This window comes from Abrus precatorius, unplaced genomic scaffold (genome assembly GCF_003935025.1).
Source record: "Abrus precatorius isolate BTA unplaced genomic scaffold, Abrus_2018 Scaffold6, whole genome shotgun sequence".
NCBI classification, from domain to species: Eukaryota; Viridiplantae; Streptophyta; class Magnoliopsida; order Fabales; family Fabaceae; genus Abrus; species Abrus precatorius.
Window position 1 is genome coordinate 21,330,339 of NW_020874406.1, and position 17,666 is coordinate 21,348,004.

Genomic DNA, 17,666 nt, shown 5'->3' on the forward strand with positions numbered 1-17,666 from the left:
TGTTGAATGTGCCAACTTTATTAGTCTAAAAAAGATTAAAAAAACAAAAAAAAAATTATATAATTGTGAGTTGATATTGTTAGGATTTTTAAATTTTTTTTATTAAAATAGGAGGCTAAAAGCCTAGCAATTTTTTTTAAAATTTTAATTTGTGAAAATAATAAATACATAATTATTTTTTTAAAGTCATATTTAATATTATTTTATTCTACAAGTAACTGCTTTAAAAAAATTTAAAATGACGTAGTGTCTCTAAACTTAAATTTTTACAGAAATAAAATTAATTGATAAAAATATTTTTTATATTATTATTAAATCTTATATTTTATATTCAACTTAACACTTAACATCTAATTAACTTCTTTATTATGATAATTAATATTTAAGTGAGAACAAGAACTAAAATAACTAATTATTATATACATTAAGGATTGATAATCATATACGTTGAGAATTAAAATATATTTTATTTAATTTTAAAACCATTTTAATAAATTTTAAAAATAATAATAATTAAAATAATATAATTACATATATTAAGTACTAAAATAATGTTTTGGTTATTATGGTATCTTTTTTTATTAATTTTAAAAGTAATAACATCCAAATTGATAATTTACTTGAATAAGATTTATGTTACTTTTAAAAAAATTGGATTGAGTCATTTTTACGATAAGATACTCTAAAAGTATTCTCCAAATCGCTCCGTAAACTTCTTTCTCTCTTAACGTACTTTTGTTTTTCATTTTACCTAAATTTCGAAATACATACGGGTGTAACGTATACGAGTGGACTGGTTGAAATTTAATAAAAGAAATAGTAAAATTTAATTTTAAAAATTATATTAAGTTCACATAGAGTTATAAGAAAGTAAAATAAAAAAACATAATTAAATTGAATGTACTTAAAAAATTTTAAAAGCTAAAAATGTAAACAAATACTAAAACAAGAGTGAAATGTCTAAAGGATAAAAATAATAAACCAATACAATTGAATTAATAACTTATATAAGAACATCCACCCTTAACATGTTATTTTTATATTTTAGTTTTAATTATAAGAAATAAAAATCCATTTTCATATATTATAATATTTATATTAACAGACCACCTACTCATTGGTGGGAAAATATTTGTACCAAACAATGACGAAAGATAGATGACTTTATTTGAATTAAAAATACTCCGTTCATTTGACGAAAGTCACAGTGGGTAGTTGCAGTTTTTATTTTATACTATTTAACATATAAAAAAGAAGAAGAAAAGATGGAAATAAAAAGTGAGGGTGAAATCTGAAAAGGAAAGGAGTGGAAAGTGGAAAGTGGAAAGTGAAAAGTGAAAAGTGGAGTGAGTGGCCTAAAGCAACGTGGCCTGCCGACTCCCAAGCAATATCGAATTCCACGCAACTGATTGCGCACCGCATCCATCCCTATTTACCGTTGCCCTCTCCTTTTCATGCCCACGTAACATGTAATCCCTCAACTCTCCCACTACCCTCTATTTTCATACATATTCTTTTTTGCAAATCTATGTTTCTGCAAAGATTATCATTTAATTATGCCAATTTGTTTTTCAAAGATTATCAATTAATATACATTATACAACGCCGCTATCACTGATATGTAATGTGTTAAATTGTATACATACATTAATTATAACTATCACCAAATGAATGATATATATCTTAGCTTAAGGTCGGAATATGACCCAAGATGTTTACCCAAAAAACAAAAATATATATGCCCCAGGATAGATAATTACCTGCTAACATGGTAGTACGGTACCCATGCATAGATTCTCTTCTCGTGATAGGTAAAAAGGACTTGCTGCTAAAAAAATAAAATCGCTGCCTCCTGTGGCCTACTTGTTCAGAGAATGTAGAGGTCAAGGATGCATGCATGTCCATGTAATTTTCTCTGCTCCATCTCCACCTCCACCTGACCATCAGCATGAATCAAATCACAGCAAGGATTATTGACCCATCAACTGCTGGGGTAATGGGATACTTACAATAATCAAGTGTGATGATTATAAGGATTCTTGAGCCAACATCGTAAAATCAAATCGCTAGATCAACATAATACAGACATGGGGAATGAACAATATCATCAAGTCCTTTGATCACACACCCCATTATTTATTTATTGTGTATGTAATCAATATTTGAAAGCCAGGCAAATTAAGTCATTTATGAATTGAGTCCACTTTCACTCCGTGATGTAGGCATCGAAGACATGAACTACACGAGGCTAGCTAACAATTATATGGAGGAAGGTAGCACTTAGAGTGCCTAATCCTTGTAGTGTATGTAACACATTTAACTCGTATACGATTCGATATGGGTAATATCTTGTAACTGGTAAACCTGATCTCTAGAAGTTGTTTCTTTCCTTTTGTCTTTATGCTTGAAGCGACAAGACCTATCTATAACTATAACTACCACCAACGGTAACGGTGTACGTGTATATAGCTAGATAATGAGTAATTAATTAAGCTAAATTAAATAGATGGCCGTAATTGTGGAGGTGCTAGAATAACAATGGTTTTTTCAGTCACAATTTTACTACCAAGAAACGCCCCTAGATATGACTATATGAGCCTCCATCCGCTCTTTGAGGGTTGAACTTTTATCTATTGAGAGACATGTCATGTTCTCTTCGAAAGTGACAGACAGCAAATCTCTTATTAAATCAGTATAAATATTTAATCGAATTGGCTTTTTAAAGACAGCTGAAGACCTAGCAAAGTTTCTTGATCTTCCCAATAAAGAGACACAGATATGTCATGCGGAGCTGACTTTTCAAACAAAAAGTCGATAGTGTGGAGAAGATTAAACAATTCAAGGCCTAATAGCCTATGGGAGGAAAATCAAGAACATCAGTTCATTATTTGAACCTCAAATAAATTACACTATTATTAACATTGTATATGATTATTTCTATTTTCTGTATCTATACATATATCTTAACAGTATTTTCTCAAACTTAAATAAAATAACAAAATTCATTTCACTTTAACTGTATAAAAAAGGTTTTCTTAGGGAAGATCAACAATAAAAAAACTCTTATTCTCACTCTCCAACTAAAATTTCCACACGTCAAAATATAAAAATGAATAATGATAGTTGTACATTTTTATGAAGTGTATTATCCATCTTTGGAGGAAGAGAGATAATAAAAAGTGAAAGAGAAAATAAGTCATATAATTAATGATGCGATGAAGAAAAGTAGATAACTAGATACATAAAGAAAATGAAACTGAAGAAAGAATTACCTATAAGAGAACGGAGACAAACAAAAATTATTGTTGTATATGAGCTTTTAATATGTGTTTCTCGTGGAGTCGATAAATAGTTCCAAAGTTACTCTTTTTTTGGTCTTTGTTTTATATCTGGAAAAAGAAAAGGTTCATTGTTTGTAAGGTTTAATTTCAAAAGCAAAGCATCTAAAAGCAGTCTTTTGAATGCCTAAAACAAAAGCAGTCATTTGAAGAGCAATGTATGTGAATTCCATAAAGTTGTCTCCAGTCATACTTTAACCTAAGAAAGATGTCCAAGTGCTGATGAAGACAGCATCATGAGTCAAGATAAGGTAATGCCAGAGAAGTTCGAAGCCACTAAGAGATATGCATGATGATAGTAATGATGTGCGAGTCACGACCACAGGCAAGCAAATCTTAAACAAAAAGGGTATCGGCCGACCCACATATATCATGCTATTATTGTTTGAGCATAGTTTAAAGGTTTAACTTTCATAAACGGTGGAATATGAGGTCATGTAACACGAGATTAATTATTGTCAACTCCAATTATCTTGTCGGTTTAAGGTCTACTGTATTTTAAAAAAAAATTAAACTAACAAATAATAACATTTTTAACTGGTTTTAACCAAACTAAGATGTGATGTCATTTTCACAAAACCGAAAAAATGGCCCAACACATGCCAAATTTTCACAATTTTCCATTTACAGACTTTCTGCACGACTAGTGAAAGCAAAATTTAGCTTCCAATCTCTTAAAATTTTATAATATAGCTCAGTAGCTAATCAATTTACAACATGCTGTATATATACAATGTGCTCTTAATCTACAATTACCGCAGAAATTAAGGCTTAATCACCTAAAGAGCTAAATAATTCATTACCATGGCTAAACATCGATCTATGTTCTCAGGCATCTACCGTTAATCAATCCTCCTTTTTGTCAATGTGTAATTACTGACCGTACTGATTATAGAGTTCATAGTAGTGCACAAATTACTAATTGATTCGCAAAAATGTATTCTTGTTCTAAAACCTATATACTATCATATTGAACTGTATGCTCTTGTCATGATCAGTATCTCCATTTCAATAGAGTATATATATTTCAGAAAGTACTTATTCCTCTCAGGCTTTAGCGCAATGAAAAAAAGTAAGACAGCATGCTCTTCCCATTGCAGCAAGGCTATATATATATATATACTTTAAAAATGTTTCTATTAACATTAACACTTAGAATCGATTTTGAATAATTAAAATTAAATTTTTTATTGATTTTTTTCATCAAAACTAAAAATATAATAATGGCTAGTGTTCACAAAATTCTAATAATATTTTTTATATACTATTAATTATTTTTTAACCCATTATATATAGGCATCGCTAAACCATTTAGATTTTATAACTAAATTTCCTAGCTTTCAGTTTTGTAAAATCTCCTTAAAAGCCATACAAATGCAATATCCTATGAACAAATAATTTTGTTAAATTCAATATTTGGACTAAGTTTAAATATATAAAAATAATAATTTTTTTATTAAAAATATATATTATATCAGATATATGAAGTGTAATAAATGGTTTAGTTCTTTTAAATGTTTAAACTTAGTTGGATTAAGGATAACAAAGTTCATAAATAAAAAGGATAAAAGATCATGCGAAGTTGGGTATATATATACCATTAAATATTCTTCTCATCTGCTGCGCATTCCCTGGGGTACAATATCTCCAAGCAACCCCTCATCTGTGGGAGGCTGAGACGATGCATTAGCTGGTATCATTCCGCTGGATCCTCCAGCTTCATCCTGTGCTTGGCGAGGCTGAGAAATAGGGCTAAAGGTATTATTCTCGCTGGTTAATTGAATTGGGTAATAGAACTGTGACATTGTAGGAGCCAATTGGCTTGAAAAGGTAGCTTCGTGATTAATGATTCCCCCTCGAGGAAATCCAACCGTGTGATGACAGTGTTGGCCTTCATATGTAGTAATCACAATCGTTGGGTCCTCAGAAGAGCGTTCTACCCTTTTCTTCACCGTGCATTTGCTGTTTGTGCAGCGATAGTAGCTCCTGCACAAGACATATAAATGCATCAGAATCATTGGCACTTTTGTCAATTTGCTTCTCTCTTGTACATTTATCATGGTCAGTTTATTCCAAAATTGTTTAGTACAGGGACTCATAAATTGCTAGCCGTCAATAAAATTCATATTACTTCCACAGAAAATATTGACTTATGCAATGGATGCATGTCTGGAATCATTGTTAATTTGCATTTTTCACCTTAACCTTAAAGTTTAGTTGAAGTATTGAAAAATACTAATTTTTTATTAGAAAAAAGATTACATTAAAAATAAAAGTATAATAAATGTCTCTTTTTTTTAAATGTATTATTTTTAAATGTTTAAATTTAACAAAATAGTTTTTTTTCTTAGCATTATTTCCTACTTTTATATAACAGAACAAATGTTTTTGGAAAAAGAATTAAAAGGGCCTTACTAAACTGTTTCCTAACAATAATGAACAAAGAATAACAAAAAAGTTACTAAAGATTATGTTACAATACGCTAAAAGTTACAGAAAGTATATTAATAATGTTTTAATAAAAAGTTAAATTTTAAATTTTTAACTAATACATTTAAGATAATGAATAATATTTTCCCTATTAAAATGAGAAAAGAAATGAATTTGGTAATGCATGCATCGTATGCTAGATTAATTAATAGCCAAATTTCATTTCCTTCATGTCTTTTTTTTTTCCCTTTATTTTCTCTTCAGGCATATCCTTTTAAGGTTAAAATATTATAATACAATATATATATCTTATAGCATCCTTTGATGTTAATACTTAAACGAAAATTTGACAAAATCCATAAGGGGACACACAATAATCAATTATAAACCAGAATCCTATTAGCATAAGTCGCTAATTAATAAATAATTTTTTATTAAATATTATGATAAAGATACATTATTTTAATATTTTAATTTGGTATCCTTAATATATTATATTATATTTTTGGTTTTTTTAATCTATCACTTTAAAAATATTGATTTAAAATTAATAAATGAATTTTATATATTAAAAATTATAGTAAAAATACATATGTTGCACTGTATATTATATTTTTTTTAATAAAAAATTGTTTTAATTTTTAACTATTCTCTTAAAAATAATGGTTGGTAAAATTGTTTTCATAGAGATTTATATAAATTGGCAAGAATTTTAGTAATATATAATTAAGGGTTAATTTCATGAGAAGGTAGCTGTAGTAAACCTAGGGAATGGACTATTTTTAACTGCCTTCTGACCATACTTCCGCCATCTGTAGCCATCTTCAAGGTGATCCACTTCACTCTTGGTCATAAATGCAAACCGTGGCTGCCGTATTCGCTTTTGCCCCTTCTTCTTACTTTTACTCCTACAAAATATTTCAACTACAATTTATATAAATAAAAGAAGCATACTGAAAAATCTAAAAATATCAAGAAAATAGATACCATAACCTAAACCAGAAGCAGATTTCATATTGCTACCCGTTTATAAATCATACACAACACTTTTGTATTGGAAACAGCTAGCAATATTATGTGTATTGATCATACCCTTTCTACGTAAATATTTTGGTGCATCTGTTTTAGAAAGTAGCGCTAGTTAATGATAAGCTTAAGATAGGATTCTTTTATCTTTTGTTGGGTTTCAAAGACATCCATGAAAAATTAAACCAATTCATAAGGAATTAAGTAAAGGCAATTACGATATATAGGACACATTCAAATCAAGTTTCATAAGTTTAGTGTTTGGATAAAATTTTCACCGAACATTTATAGAAAAAAAAAATAAAGAATTCAAATGAATTGAATATTTTAATAAATTAAAGTTAACTTGTGCATACAATGGAAATTAGATTGAAAAAAAATGCATACAATGGAAATTAGATTGAAAAAAATCTAAGTTGACATTCACAAGATTATTTTATTCTTTTTATCATTTTTTTCTTTTAAGTACTTATTGAAAATTTTATTCAAATTAAACTTTAATAATATCTTAAAAAAATTTAAGGAAATGTATTGTTGTTGTTATAATTATTTACAAAATGTCATGCGTGAATGGGCGTAATTCTTGAGCAATCAAAAATTGAGTAGAGGCTGTAGGTTAGCATGGACTAACAATTCATGAAAAGAAAAAGAACAGAAATAGGAAATGTCCTTCAACTGGTGTATCAAATACTTTGATGACAATTTAACTAAAGCCTCAGTTTATGAGAACTAGATTTTTTAAATCATCATTAAATTCAATTTATGTACAAAGACTAGAGCAATATAATGCACATTGCAATGGGACCAAAAGAGAAAAATATTTCTGCATTGCAGCCATCCCATAACTAACGTACAACACCTTAGTACGTATGACTGGGTTCTAAATGAAAGTTAATGTTCTTTCAATAAGATAATAATGGACATAAAATATGGACCACAAAAAAATAAAGAGAAGACTGGCCTTGCAATAGAAACACGCAAACATTGTTTTAGGGAAGAAGCATTATGTCATAAACATATATTCAATATGCTTTGCATAAATGATAATTATGAGCACAAAATGCCAATTAATGCCAATGCTATCACATAGCAGTGAAATGAATAAGCCTCATACCTACAAAGTAGAAACTCCCATTCATATTCGAATGCAAAAATGACCATGTAATAATTTGAACAAAAAAGCAGCAAGTGGTTAGAATCTTATTAATGCCGAAAAACTAAAAAGCAATATACGTAAGTATAACATTTAAGAAAACAATAAAGAGAAAAGAAAAAGTGGAGCCCAATTAAATTTTATTATTATCCGAACCCCCACCCCTTTATTTTATGGTATTTTTTTCTTCCATTGAATATTCCAACTTTAATCAAAACAATTCGTAATAATGACAATAATAATACGTAAATAATGAAAACCACAAAATTATTATCATTCTGCAAAGCCATGGATGGCTTAGAGCACGCCATTCCCGCCGCAACAACGGTGGTGCTCGTGGGAAAAACTTCAGATACTCGAAAAGGTAACCCCATTTTATTTTCCTTTCATACACCTCAAATTTTCACTTTTTCAACCCATGACTTTTTGAAAATTGCGAACGCACCCAATAAAAAACTCAGTCTGTTATTTATGTTCTGTTTGGGAAGAAGATTCCTGATCGTACGGACAGAGAATTGCACTGAACCCGAAGAAGTTAAAATAAAAAATAAAATAAAAGAGGATACATACAAACAAACAAATCACCACAACTTGATTCGATTATGATTTGGTTGATGTGGAGATTTTCGGTTTTTCTTATTCCGCTTTTCCCCCATCAATTTTACGTTAATTACGAATTCACCAAAGTTGAAAGCAGTGAAGGCAAGTTTATTTTTCGTTTTCACCAACTCACGGTATCTCAGGCGGTTTCTCGTCGGAGACGGTCGATTTCTCCGGCGGATCCTCGCTGGAGCTTGAAGACACCGATTGGTTATTCGACCGGGACGACGCCGCCGCCGCTGGTTCAATCGAACCTGTCAGAGAAGACTGAGCCGGAAGCCACAATCCATCGTCGGTGCCGATCCGGTTCGGTTGGTCTGGTTCGAGGTTCCACCCGAACTCGCTGAGTATGCTTCTCTCCCTGCCGCCGGAGAAGAAATATGAGCCGTCCGAATCATCAGCGGCGAGGGGCCAACTGGACTCGCCGGCGAAGTCACCGGCGGCGGTGGATGGATCGGAGGTTGCTCTGTCTTTATCTTCCATTCATGGAGTGCAGCAAGCGAGGATTGATGTGAAGTAGGATCTGCGTTGGTGGAAATTGGAATGGAATCACGGAAAGTGAGGGAAAACGCGGAGAAAGAGAGAGAGAGAAAGAGAGGGAAGAGGAGAGAGAAAGTTAGGGTTTTTGTTTGGGTTATTGTTGTTTGTTGCGATGAGGAAGGGACGCGTAGTTTTTGAAGTTTATGAAGCGTTTTGAAAGCGTTGTCTCGTCAATGCACAGTGGAAGAAGAGAGAGAGAGAGTGAGTGATGGATTTTTGTTTTTATTTTTCAGAAAAAAGAGAGATTTGAATTGTAAAATAAAAAAAAAGGAAAAGAAAAGAGATAAGTTAGAAAAATGAGCGTTGTGAACTGTAAGAAGGGAGAAGAGTGGTCACACGCAGATGAATGATTGGACCATCGCCGATTACTTTCCTTTCAGCAAGTAGGATAATACCATTTCTTTGTTCCCACCATTTTCGTTAAGCCTAAATTTTTTTATTTTATTTTTTTAACTTCTTCAAATTCACCACGTGTAAATTTATCTCCATTTTATTTTCATTCAGATTTAACTCAAATGTATAGATTTCTATTGTTATCTCACATAAGTTAAAATTATTATTTTTTTGGATACAGGCATAGTTTTATTAATTAATCACGTAAAAATTCATTGACTAATTATAATTATAAGTTTACAATGCTTTTATCTACCTCTGATTTTTTTTTTTTGCGTTAATACTGATAAAAATTGAATCAATTGATAGAATTAAATTGCATCCATTTTTTTTTAAAGTCTTCCATTTGTCTTTACAGTTGTACGTACGATTCATATATTTTAGTTTTTAATATTTTAAAATATTTGCCAATCAGTGATTTTGTAAGAAGTTATTCATATTAATTTTTTTTATTTTTCACTAACAAATATCAAAGCAAATATTATTTTATAAAATTAAAAATTATAATTTAAAAATAAGAATTAAAGTACATAATTTATAGAATCTCAATGTCAATTTAAAATTTTATCATTTATAAGAATTTTAAAAAATATTTAATAAAATACTAGTAATTTTTTCTTAAGCTGCATGGGTGTTATTAAATCATTTTAAATAATTTATTAAAATTATACTGCAGCACTATTTTTAATTAATAAATTTATAATTTTAAAATAAATGTTATAATTGTTATTAATAAATGTTTCATTATATTACTTAAAATTTAAAATAAATTATAAAATTAAAAATTAATATAAAAAATAAACTACTTGATAAATTTTTTTTTAAAAACACCTTGTTTAAAAATAGTCTTAAAAAATATCGTTTGAAATCAATTTTACAAATATTAATCATCGGTAAAGAATTAATTTTTATAAATTATATATAAAAATTAATTGATGGTCATATCATGTCTTTTTGAAGGTGTTTGGATTCTCTCTCTATTTCAGCATTTATTAATTTTAATACAATTCAATTTATCACTCTTGTTAATATTAACCATTGAAAATATAAATTAATGATTAAAATTTAATTGGAGAGAGTTTGGCCGAAAAGGATACACTTTTATTTATTTTTTTGAATAAGCTCGTTTATAGTTTAAAACCATTTTGATTTTATATCAATTAAGGACTTCTATTTTGTTTTGTAACCTTGGGTTTGTTTGCTAATTTAGAAGGTTTGGATACATCACACGCAAAATTATGGACTGCTTTTTAGTCTTGCCAAAGTTGTGGAAGGTTCCTTTCATAGGGAAAACCCAGATAACTCATCTTACAAGGTAGAGGTAATTAAAAGTGCCCATTCACTATAAACTTTAATTGAAAAATCGATGTAATAATAAAGTCACTAAGGTATGGCCAAATTACATTGCCTTCACGTATCTTCAAGAAGAATTTCAAGCCAACATCTAAACCAGAAACTTTTCTCCCCGTTTTATTATTATGATGCTTATCTTTTGTCTTTATCATAAGAAAAATAAAACTACATTCAAGTTCTCGTAATTTTTACTTATTTTGAATATAACTTCATGTAATCTATGTTATTGTTCGTATACATATTGTCATTTTGTTTCAGTTTTGGTCATTACTATTAATATATATTGACGTTAATGAGACTAAAATACTTAGATTTCACTATCTGTAGATTTTAATTAGCCAAGATATTAGTTCTCGTAAGAAATTTTTATAATTTAGTTTTCTTTATTAATTAACATTTTTCAATGAAATAAAATAATTAAATATAGTATAACGACAAAATCTTAAATGAATAGTAAAAATATAAAGACTCGTTTAAAATATTTAGTTAGGGATGTATGTCATAAAAATATGTTATTATTATTATTATTATTATTGCATCAAATGTTATTATTTGAAATTGTAGTTTTAAAAAACCCGAAATTTTAATATTTATAATTACAATGTTTAAATAATACTCCAATATCGTGAGTAAGTGATGTAAAATCTTTCACACTTACCGTCGTCAAAATTAAATTGGTAGTATCGAAATTGAACTTTTGAACAATTGTGTCACAATTTTTGTTTCGCTTTAATTCAAAGTTTTCTTTGAAATATTTTAATAAATTTAAAATTAAGACTTGTTAATATATTATTTCCAAGGTGAATTAAGAATATATTAACAATTATTATAATTGTTAACATAACTTTCAGAAGGAAGATGTTAGTAATAAAGTTGAAATAGAAAATGAAGAGATCTAATTTATATTTCCTTTTTTTAGTTACAATACCCTACCTTTCCTTTTATTTATAATTTTAATTTAATGTTGATGAACCATTACCATAAAATATTTTTCATTATCACCTCATACTGTGTTGGTATATCATTCAATGATTTTGGCTTATATTAAAGGGTGGACATAAGATAATAAAGTCATTAAATGATTCCGTCTTGTTGTTAGCTGCAAGTGTACCTTTTAATTTTCGTGGTTCAATACCATTTTATTATTAAAAAAATTAATTAATGCACGAAAGCACACGCATATTTATACAGAATAAGATTATTTTAAAAGTATATTTGTCTTTTAAAAAGAGTATCATACCTCAATGATTTAACATTGAATTAATCTCTTTGGTTAAAATCATTGTCTAAAAACAATTAAATATATAACATAAACATTACAAGTTTATATAGTATTAAATAGATACATTAATACTATACATATATATATATATATATATATATATATATATATATATATGAATGAACATGAATATTGAACAACGAGAATATATGTCTGGGTATATTTAAAAGAGCATGAACAGTTTAAGAGTTAATGTTCTAAACAAATTATTATTGTTATGATTTGTGAAAATAACATATCCCGTGGAGATAGGGATGTTTGATATTGTATTTGAGTCGCATGTCTAATCGACGGTGCAAATGAAGGGTTTTCCGTCGTCGAATCCAGTTGACATCTCACTAGCTATATACAACCTACTTCCACCCAGAAGGTTATTTATATTAGTATAAAGGATTAAAAAGGGAAGAAAAGAAAAAGAGTGTGAATATGGTGATTTCTTATTAATGAATATTTTGCTGTTTTTACCAAAGCAACTTGGTTGATCACAAACAAGAAGTGAAAGGAATAATAGAACCCTTACGGCACCTACTTAAACAAAAAGGAAGTGGTTGGAATAATGCATGCTTTGTTTGAGTTAATATTAATAACATCATTTGATGAATGGAACTTTTCAACAACGAAATTGATTTTCAGACTTTGGCCCACCATTATCGCAACTAATTTTGATAACACAAATAGTGTTTTAGATTTGGCTACTTCAACACCCGAAAATTCACAAGTACACTAAAAATACGCCTCCGGTGCAATGCACCAATATAATTGCTTTAATGCAATGTCGTTGGGTGCATAGACAGCACTTTAATCCCAAAGCGCTGCTTAAATAATTACTTGTATATCATTTGCTACTGCACTGTGCATGTTAATTCGTACATTCTTGCCTTTTTGCTTATTCTATTTCTTTCCTTTTTTTTATCTTTGACAAAAAATATTATTTTTGCTTTAATTTTAAAAGTATTATTTGTTTAATTTAATCTTATTTAATATACTAAAACATGGATTATTATTAATAATAAAATATCCTTACGATGTATAAAAAATTGCCAGTTTTAAAAACACTATAATAAAAAGTGAAAAATGAATTTAATTTTATACACAACACATTAACGGTATCATATGATACATATCTTGATCCCTATTTGAATGCGTCGGAACTTGCTAACCACGCATTAAATGCAGAATGGGTGAGTCTCTTTCCACACGAAGGGTTTTACCAAGATTGTGACAATGTATAATTGGTTCGTGGGAGTGGGGTTCGTCAATGCTATGTTTATGTTGATCAAGTTTCAGTAGTTGGGGACTTCAGTAACTATTAAGGCTCATTGAATTAGGTCCAAACGTATTACATCTCTCCATAAACCAGCTTCCTCGTATGCTCCTCTTGTATCACTTCAACTTTATCAGTTTCTCTTTGGACCTGCTCTATTTATATATTCAATTTTCATATAGTTATTTTTTTTTAAATCATTTAATTTTACTTTGTGTTTGTCATGTTACTTTTAATTTCATCCCATACTCCATTTCAACTCCAAATAAAAGAGGAGAGTTTGTATTAAATCATCAACAATTAATGTAAAATTTATTGATCCTTGTTTTAAGTAATCAATAAATAATGCCCACAGAAGTTTTACCCATTGTCAATATTTTTATTTTTAATAAAAATAATAAAAGAAAGTTATTAATCAATTTATAGCATTGAAACAACTTAAATATATTTTTAAATTTTATAGATATGACTAAATTTGGTTTTAATCTTTTAATTAATTTTCATTATTATAAATTTTATTTCTTAAAAAAATAATTTAATGTACTTCCACTTTGTGATAATAATGTGTCATATATCTAGCAATGTTGTGTTGTAGGGATGAAAATAGGTCAGACCTCCTGACAAGGGCCTATGGCTTGGCCTAGTTTAGGCCTGGCCTGGCCTGACCTTTTTTAATAAACAAATTAGGCTCAGGTCTTTTTTAAGGCATGTTTAAGTAAATAAGTCAGGGTTGAGCTGTTTATAAAGCTTGTTAAGCCTGACAGACCGGCATATATTATATAATTTAAAAAAAGAGCTATCAAAATATATTTAAATAATAAAGTTATTTAATAATATATTTTTATATTATTAATTCTGTTATTATTAAATTAATATATTATGTTATAATTTTATTTATTTATAATTATAATAAACAAAAATTATATTATATTAAAAATTAAAAATATTTATACATGATTACACTTTTTAAATAAATTTATTTAATAATAAATTATTATATTTAAACAATTTAAAAAATAGTTAAGTTTTTGAACAGAAATAAGATGTAATCAAAACTAAACAAAATAAAATTTAATAATAAAATTATATTAACATATTTTTTATACTCTTAATTTTATTATTATTAATTTAATTATTTAATTATTATATTAATATATTATGTTACAATTCTTTTTATTTATAATAAATAGAGATTGCTTAAATCTGAATTATATTTTATTTGAAAGTAAATATTTATAAAAAAAATGATAACAATATAAAATAAAAAACTTATTATAATATATATTAATATATATAATCAGACCATGTAGCAAATAATATAAATAATATAATTATAAATAAATTATATAATAATATATATTTTTATAACTTGCACATATTTTAATTAAATTATTAGTCAATTTATTAATTTATATGTAATTTATAAGTATATATTTTAATTTATTCTATCAGTAATATTTTTTATATTACATTAATATTATAGTGTAGTTAGTTTTACATTTATTTGTTAATTTAAAATAAAAAATTAATGAGACAAATAAAATTAAATATTTTATAATTATTTTTTAATTTAATAGTTATTATTGTTTTCATTTTATATATATAGTACATTAAGTTTAAATTTTTATATTAAATTTTATCACATATTTTTTAATTAAGATAAAAATTTAGAAATATAAGTTATTTTAATTTAAATATAAATTTTAATAATTCTTCCTATGCTCATATGTTATTTTTCTGCATCTATGAATTTTATAATATAAGTATTTATCATCTACAATTTTTATAATGATAATATTTATTTAATTTTTAAAATATAATAATTTTTTTAGCTGATTCAATAAATTTTATAAGTGTTATTTTTTGTAATTATTTTTTTAATTTAATAGTTATTATTATTGTTATTATATATATATATATATATATATATATATTGCCGTATGTTTAAATTTATTTTTTTAAAACATATAATTTTCTTTTAATTGATTCAACAAATTGTGTGAATGTTATTTTTTTTTATCAATTTTATGTATGTACTATAACTTTATTTGTTGAATACAAGATGTCTTTAAATAAACAAAATATGTTTCTAAAATAAAACTAAAATATTTACTATTTATATAATTTTAAAAAATAAAAAAAATATAAATATATATTTTATTAATATAAAATATTTATAATTAATTCTTAAATAATATTTTAAAAATTATTTATAAAATTATATAAATATTATTATAATTATTAAGAACATAGATAAAAATTAGAAAAATGTATAAACTAATTTAATAATAAAATATTTATATTTTTATTAATATTAATTTTTTTAACAGGCTTTAGGTCAGGCGAATCTACTTAAACAGGTCAGGCTTAGGCTTAATAATTATGTTACAAGTCAGGCATGTTTAGACTAAAATCTAGTCTATTTTTATCCCTATTGTGTTGCTAGTCATTCGTGATAAGCATCGTTGGTAAATGTATGTACTATTTTTAAAATTTATAAAAATTTAAATTAATAAAATTAAAAAAGTTAAATTAAATTTATTCATAATTTTAAAAAACTATTTGTCATGTTAATTGATACCACCTTAGATAATTAATGTGACTAAAGTAATATCATTTCACACACTATTCACAAGACTAATTAATTTCTGGAGTTTACTTTATTTTTATATTCTTCATCACCGTCACTACTTTCTTTTATTGTCGCTACACCCCCTTCCCCTCACACAGAAGAAATCATGAAAGTTAAAGTAGAAAGTGAATGATGAAGGAGACGAACGGTTGACGGTGACGGAGTAGGTGTCAAAGAAGGAAGCATTGAGAATGTAGAGGTGAAGGTCGAGAGGAACAACACAACAAACTGTAAATGGAGGGGTTGCAAGGGGTGATAGGAAAAACACAGACAAGTCTGTTTAGGTCGAAGAGAAACATGGAAGTGATGGAAGGATCTCGTGGGAATGTGCAAAGAAGATTATTGTTGCATTTTAGAGATGCCAGGGAAGACTTTGAGGAGAGTATGGTACCATTTAAAGGATCACCGTTGCGACATTGTTTGGGACGAAGAAAAAGAGTTAAAGGACCGTGAGTCCAAATTGGATGTTTTTAAGCACGATTTTGCCTATTTGAAATTAGAGTAGGATTGGGGGTTAGGAATGATAGTCGTAATGTTGCTACAGGTGAGTGCAAGGATGCAATGGCGGTGGAAACAACCAGGATGAAAGCCACAACGGTGGACGGAAGCAACACTGATGAAAGCGAGAAAGAAAATAACAGCGGTAATGAATCACATAAAATAGATTTTTAGATTATTTCAGCAAAAAGTTAACACTATTATGATAAAAAAGTTGTTGGTTAAATTAAAATATTTAATAATTGACAAAGTTAAAAATTAATAAATTTATTTTAAAATCTTAAAGATTCTCACAATCTTAATAATTAATTTAAAGAATTACTCAAATTTATATGTAGTCAATACTAATTTTTTTTTCCGTGGACATTACCCAAATTAAGATGGCCTTAGTAAATACAAGCATACTTCCAATAATAATTATTATGTTAAATATATATATATATATATATATATATATATATAATCAATTAGTACATAAGTTCGTGGATTAACTGGTATAAAATTTAATCTGCGATATTGTAGTATTGTGTTCAAATTTTAGTAAATATAATTGTGTTTAATTAATTTGCCTAATATTTTAAATTTTATGTTAATTAGTTTAAAAGAAATTTTTAAACTAATTTTTTCTTTTAAATGTTTTTTATTATTAGTATTTGTATTTTTTTTATCAATTATCTGCAAACTACTATTTCAAACGAGTGAAGTGAAAACTAAACATGTTCAAGTTTAACTTTTGAAATGAAAAAGGAATGCTCAGTCTTATTAATTTAAATATATCAAATTTAAAATTGGTATATGATTATATTAAAAATAAAAAAATTGCAATTGACTCATTATTTTTATTTTTGTAAATTTTAAATTTTGAACACTTTTTAAATATTTAATAAGTATTTTTATGTTAAAACTTTGTAAAACTTGAACTTGACTGAGTTCAATACTCGAGTCTAATTTCAAATTTTAACCTACTTATTTAACTAAATAAACAAATTTAGCCAAATATTTAATAAGTTAAGTTCAAATAATTTACGAGTAATTCAATTTATTTATACTTCTTTTACCAATTATGTTGAACTTTGTTGTTGTTGTAAAAACATTATAAATCTTATGCCTGTTAATATAAAAGAATATTTTCAAAATTAATTTTTCTTACAATTATT

General features: G+C 27.0%; 1 protein-coding gene across 4 annotated transcripts; it reads right to left on the reverse strand.

The window, feature by feature from the left end:
- Positions 1–1,147: 1,147 nt before the first annotated feature.
- On the reverse strand, positions 1,148–9,254 carry LOC113868997 (probable WRKY transcription factor 57). 4 transcript variants are annotated; one of them, XR_003505451.1, is made up of 5 exons: positions 8,681–9,254; positions 6,533–6,676; positions 4,937–5,324; positions 3,273–3,389; positions 1,561–1,936 (listed from the first exon to the last, which is right to left on the reverse strand). XR_003505451.1 is itself a non-coding variant. In XM_027505068.1 (4 exons), the coding sequence occupies exons 1-3, from the start codon at positions 9,028–9,030 to the stop codon at positions 4,952–4,954; spliced, it is 867 nt and encodes a 288-aa protein (XP_027360869.1). In that variant the 5' UTR covers positions 9,031–9,254; the 3' UTR covers positions 1,148–3,389; positions 4,937–4,951. The 4 variants fall into 4 exon arrangements, 3 of the variants coding, with proteins under 3 accessions (XP_027360869.1, XP_027360872.1, XP_027360870.1); XM_027505068.1 differs by having other exon boundaries at positions 1,148–3,389; XM_027505071.1 differs by lacking the exon at positions 3,273–3,389 and having other exon boundaries at positions 1,557–1,936.
- Between the last annotated feature and the right edge of the window lie 8,412 nt (positions 9,255–17,666).

Excerpts from the sequence above, each read along its gene's own strand:
- LOC113868997 (XM_027505068.1), bottom strand. The coding sequence starts at position 9,030 with ATGGAAGATAAAGACAGAGCAACCTCCGATCCATCCACCGCCGCCGGT. Across the intron at positions 6,677-8,680 it reads GAGAAACCGCCTGAGATACC|GAGTAAAAGTAAGAAGAAGG; the intron begins GTGAGTTGGTGA and ends AATATTTTGTAG. Across the intron at positions 5,325-6,532 it reads AAAAATAGTCCATTCCCTAG|GAGCTACTATCGCTGCACAA; the intron begins GTTTACTACAGC and ends TGTCTTGTGCAG.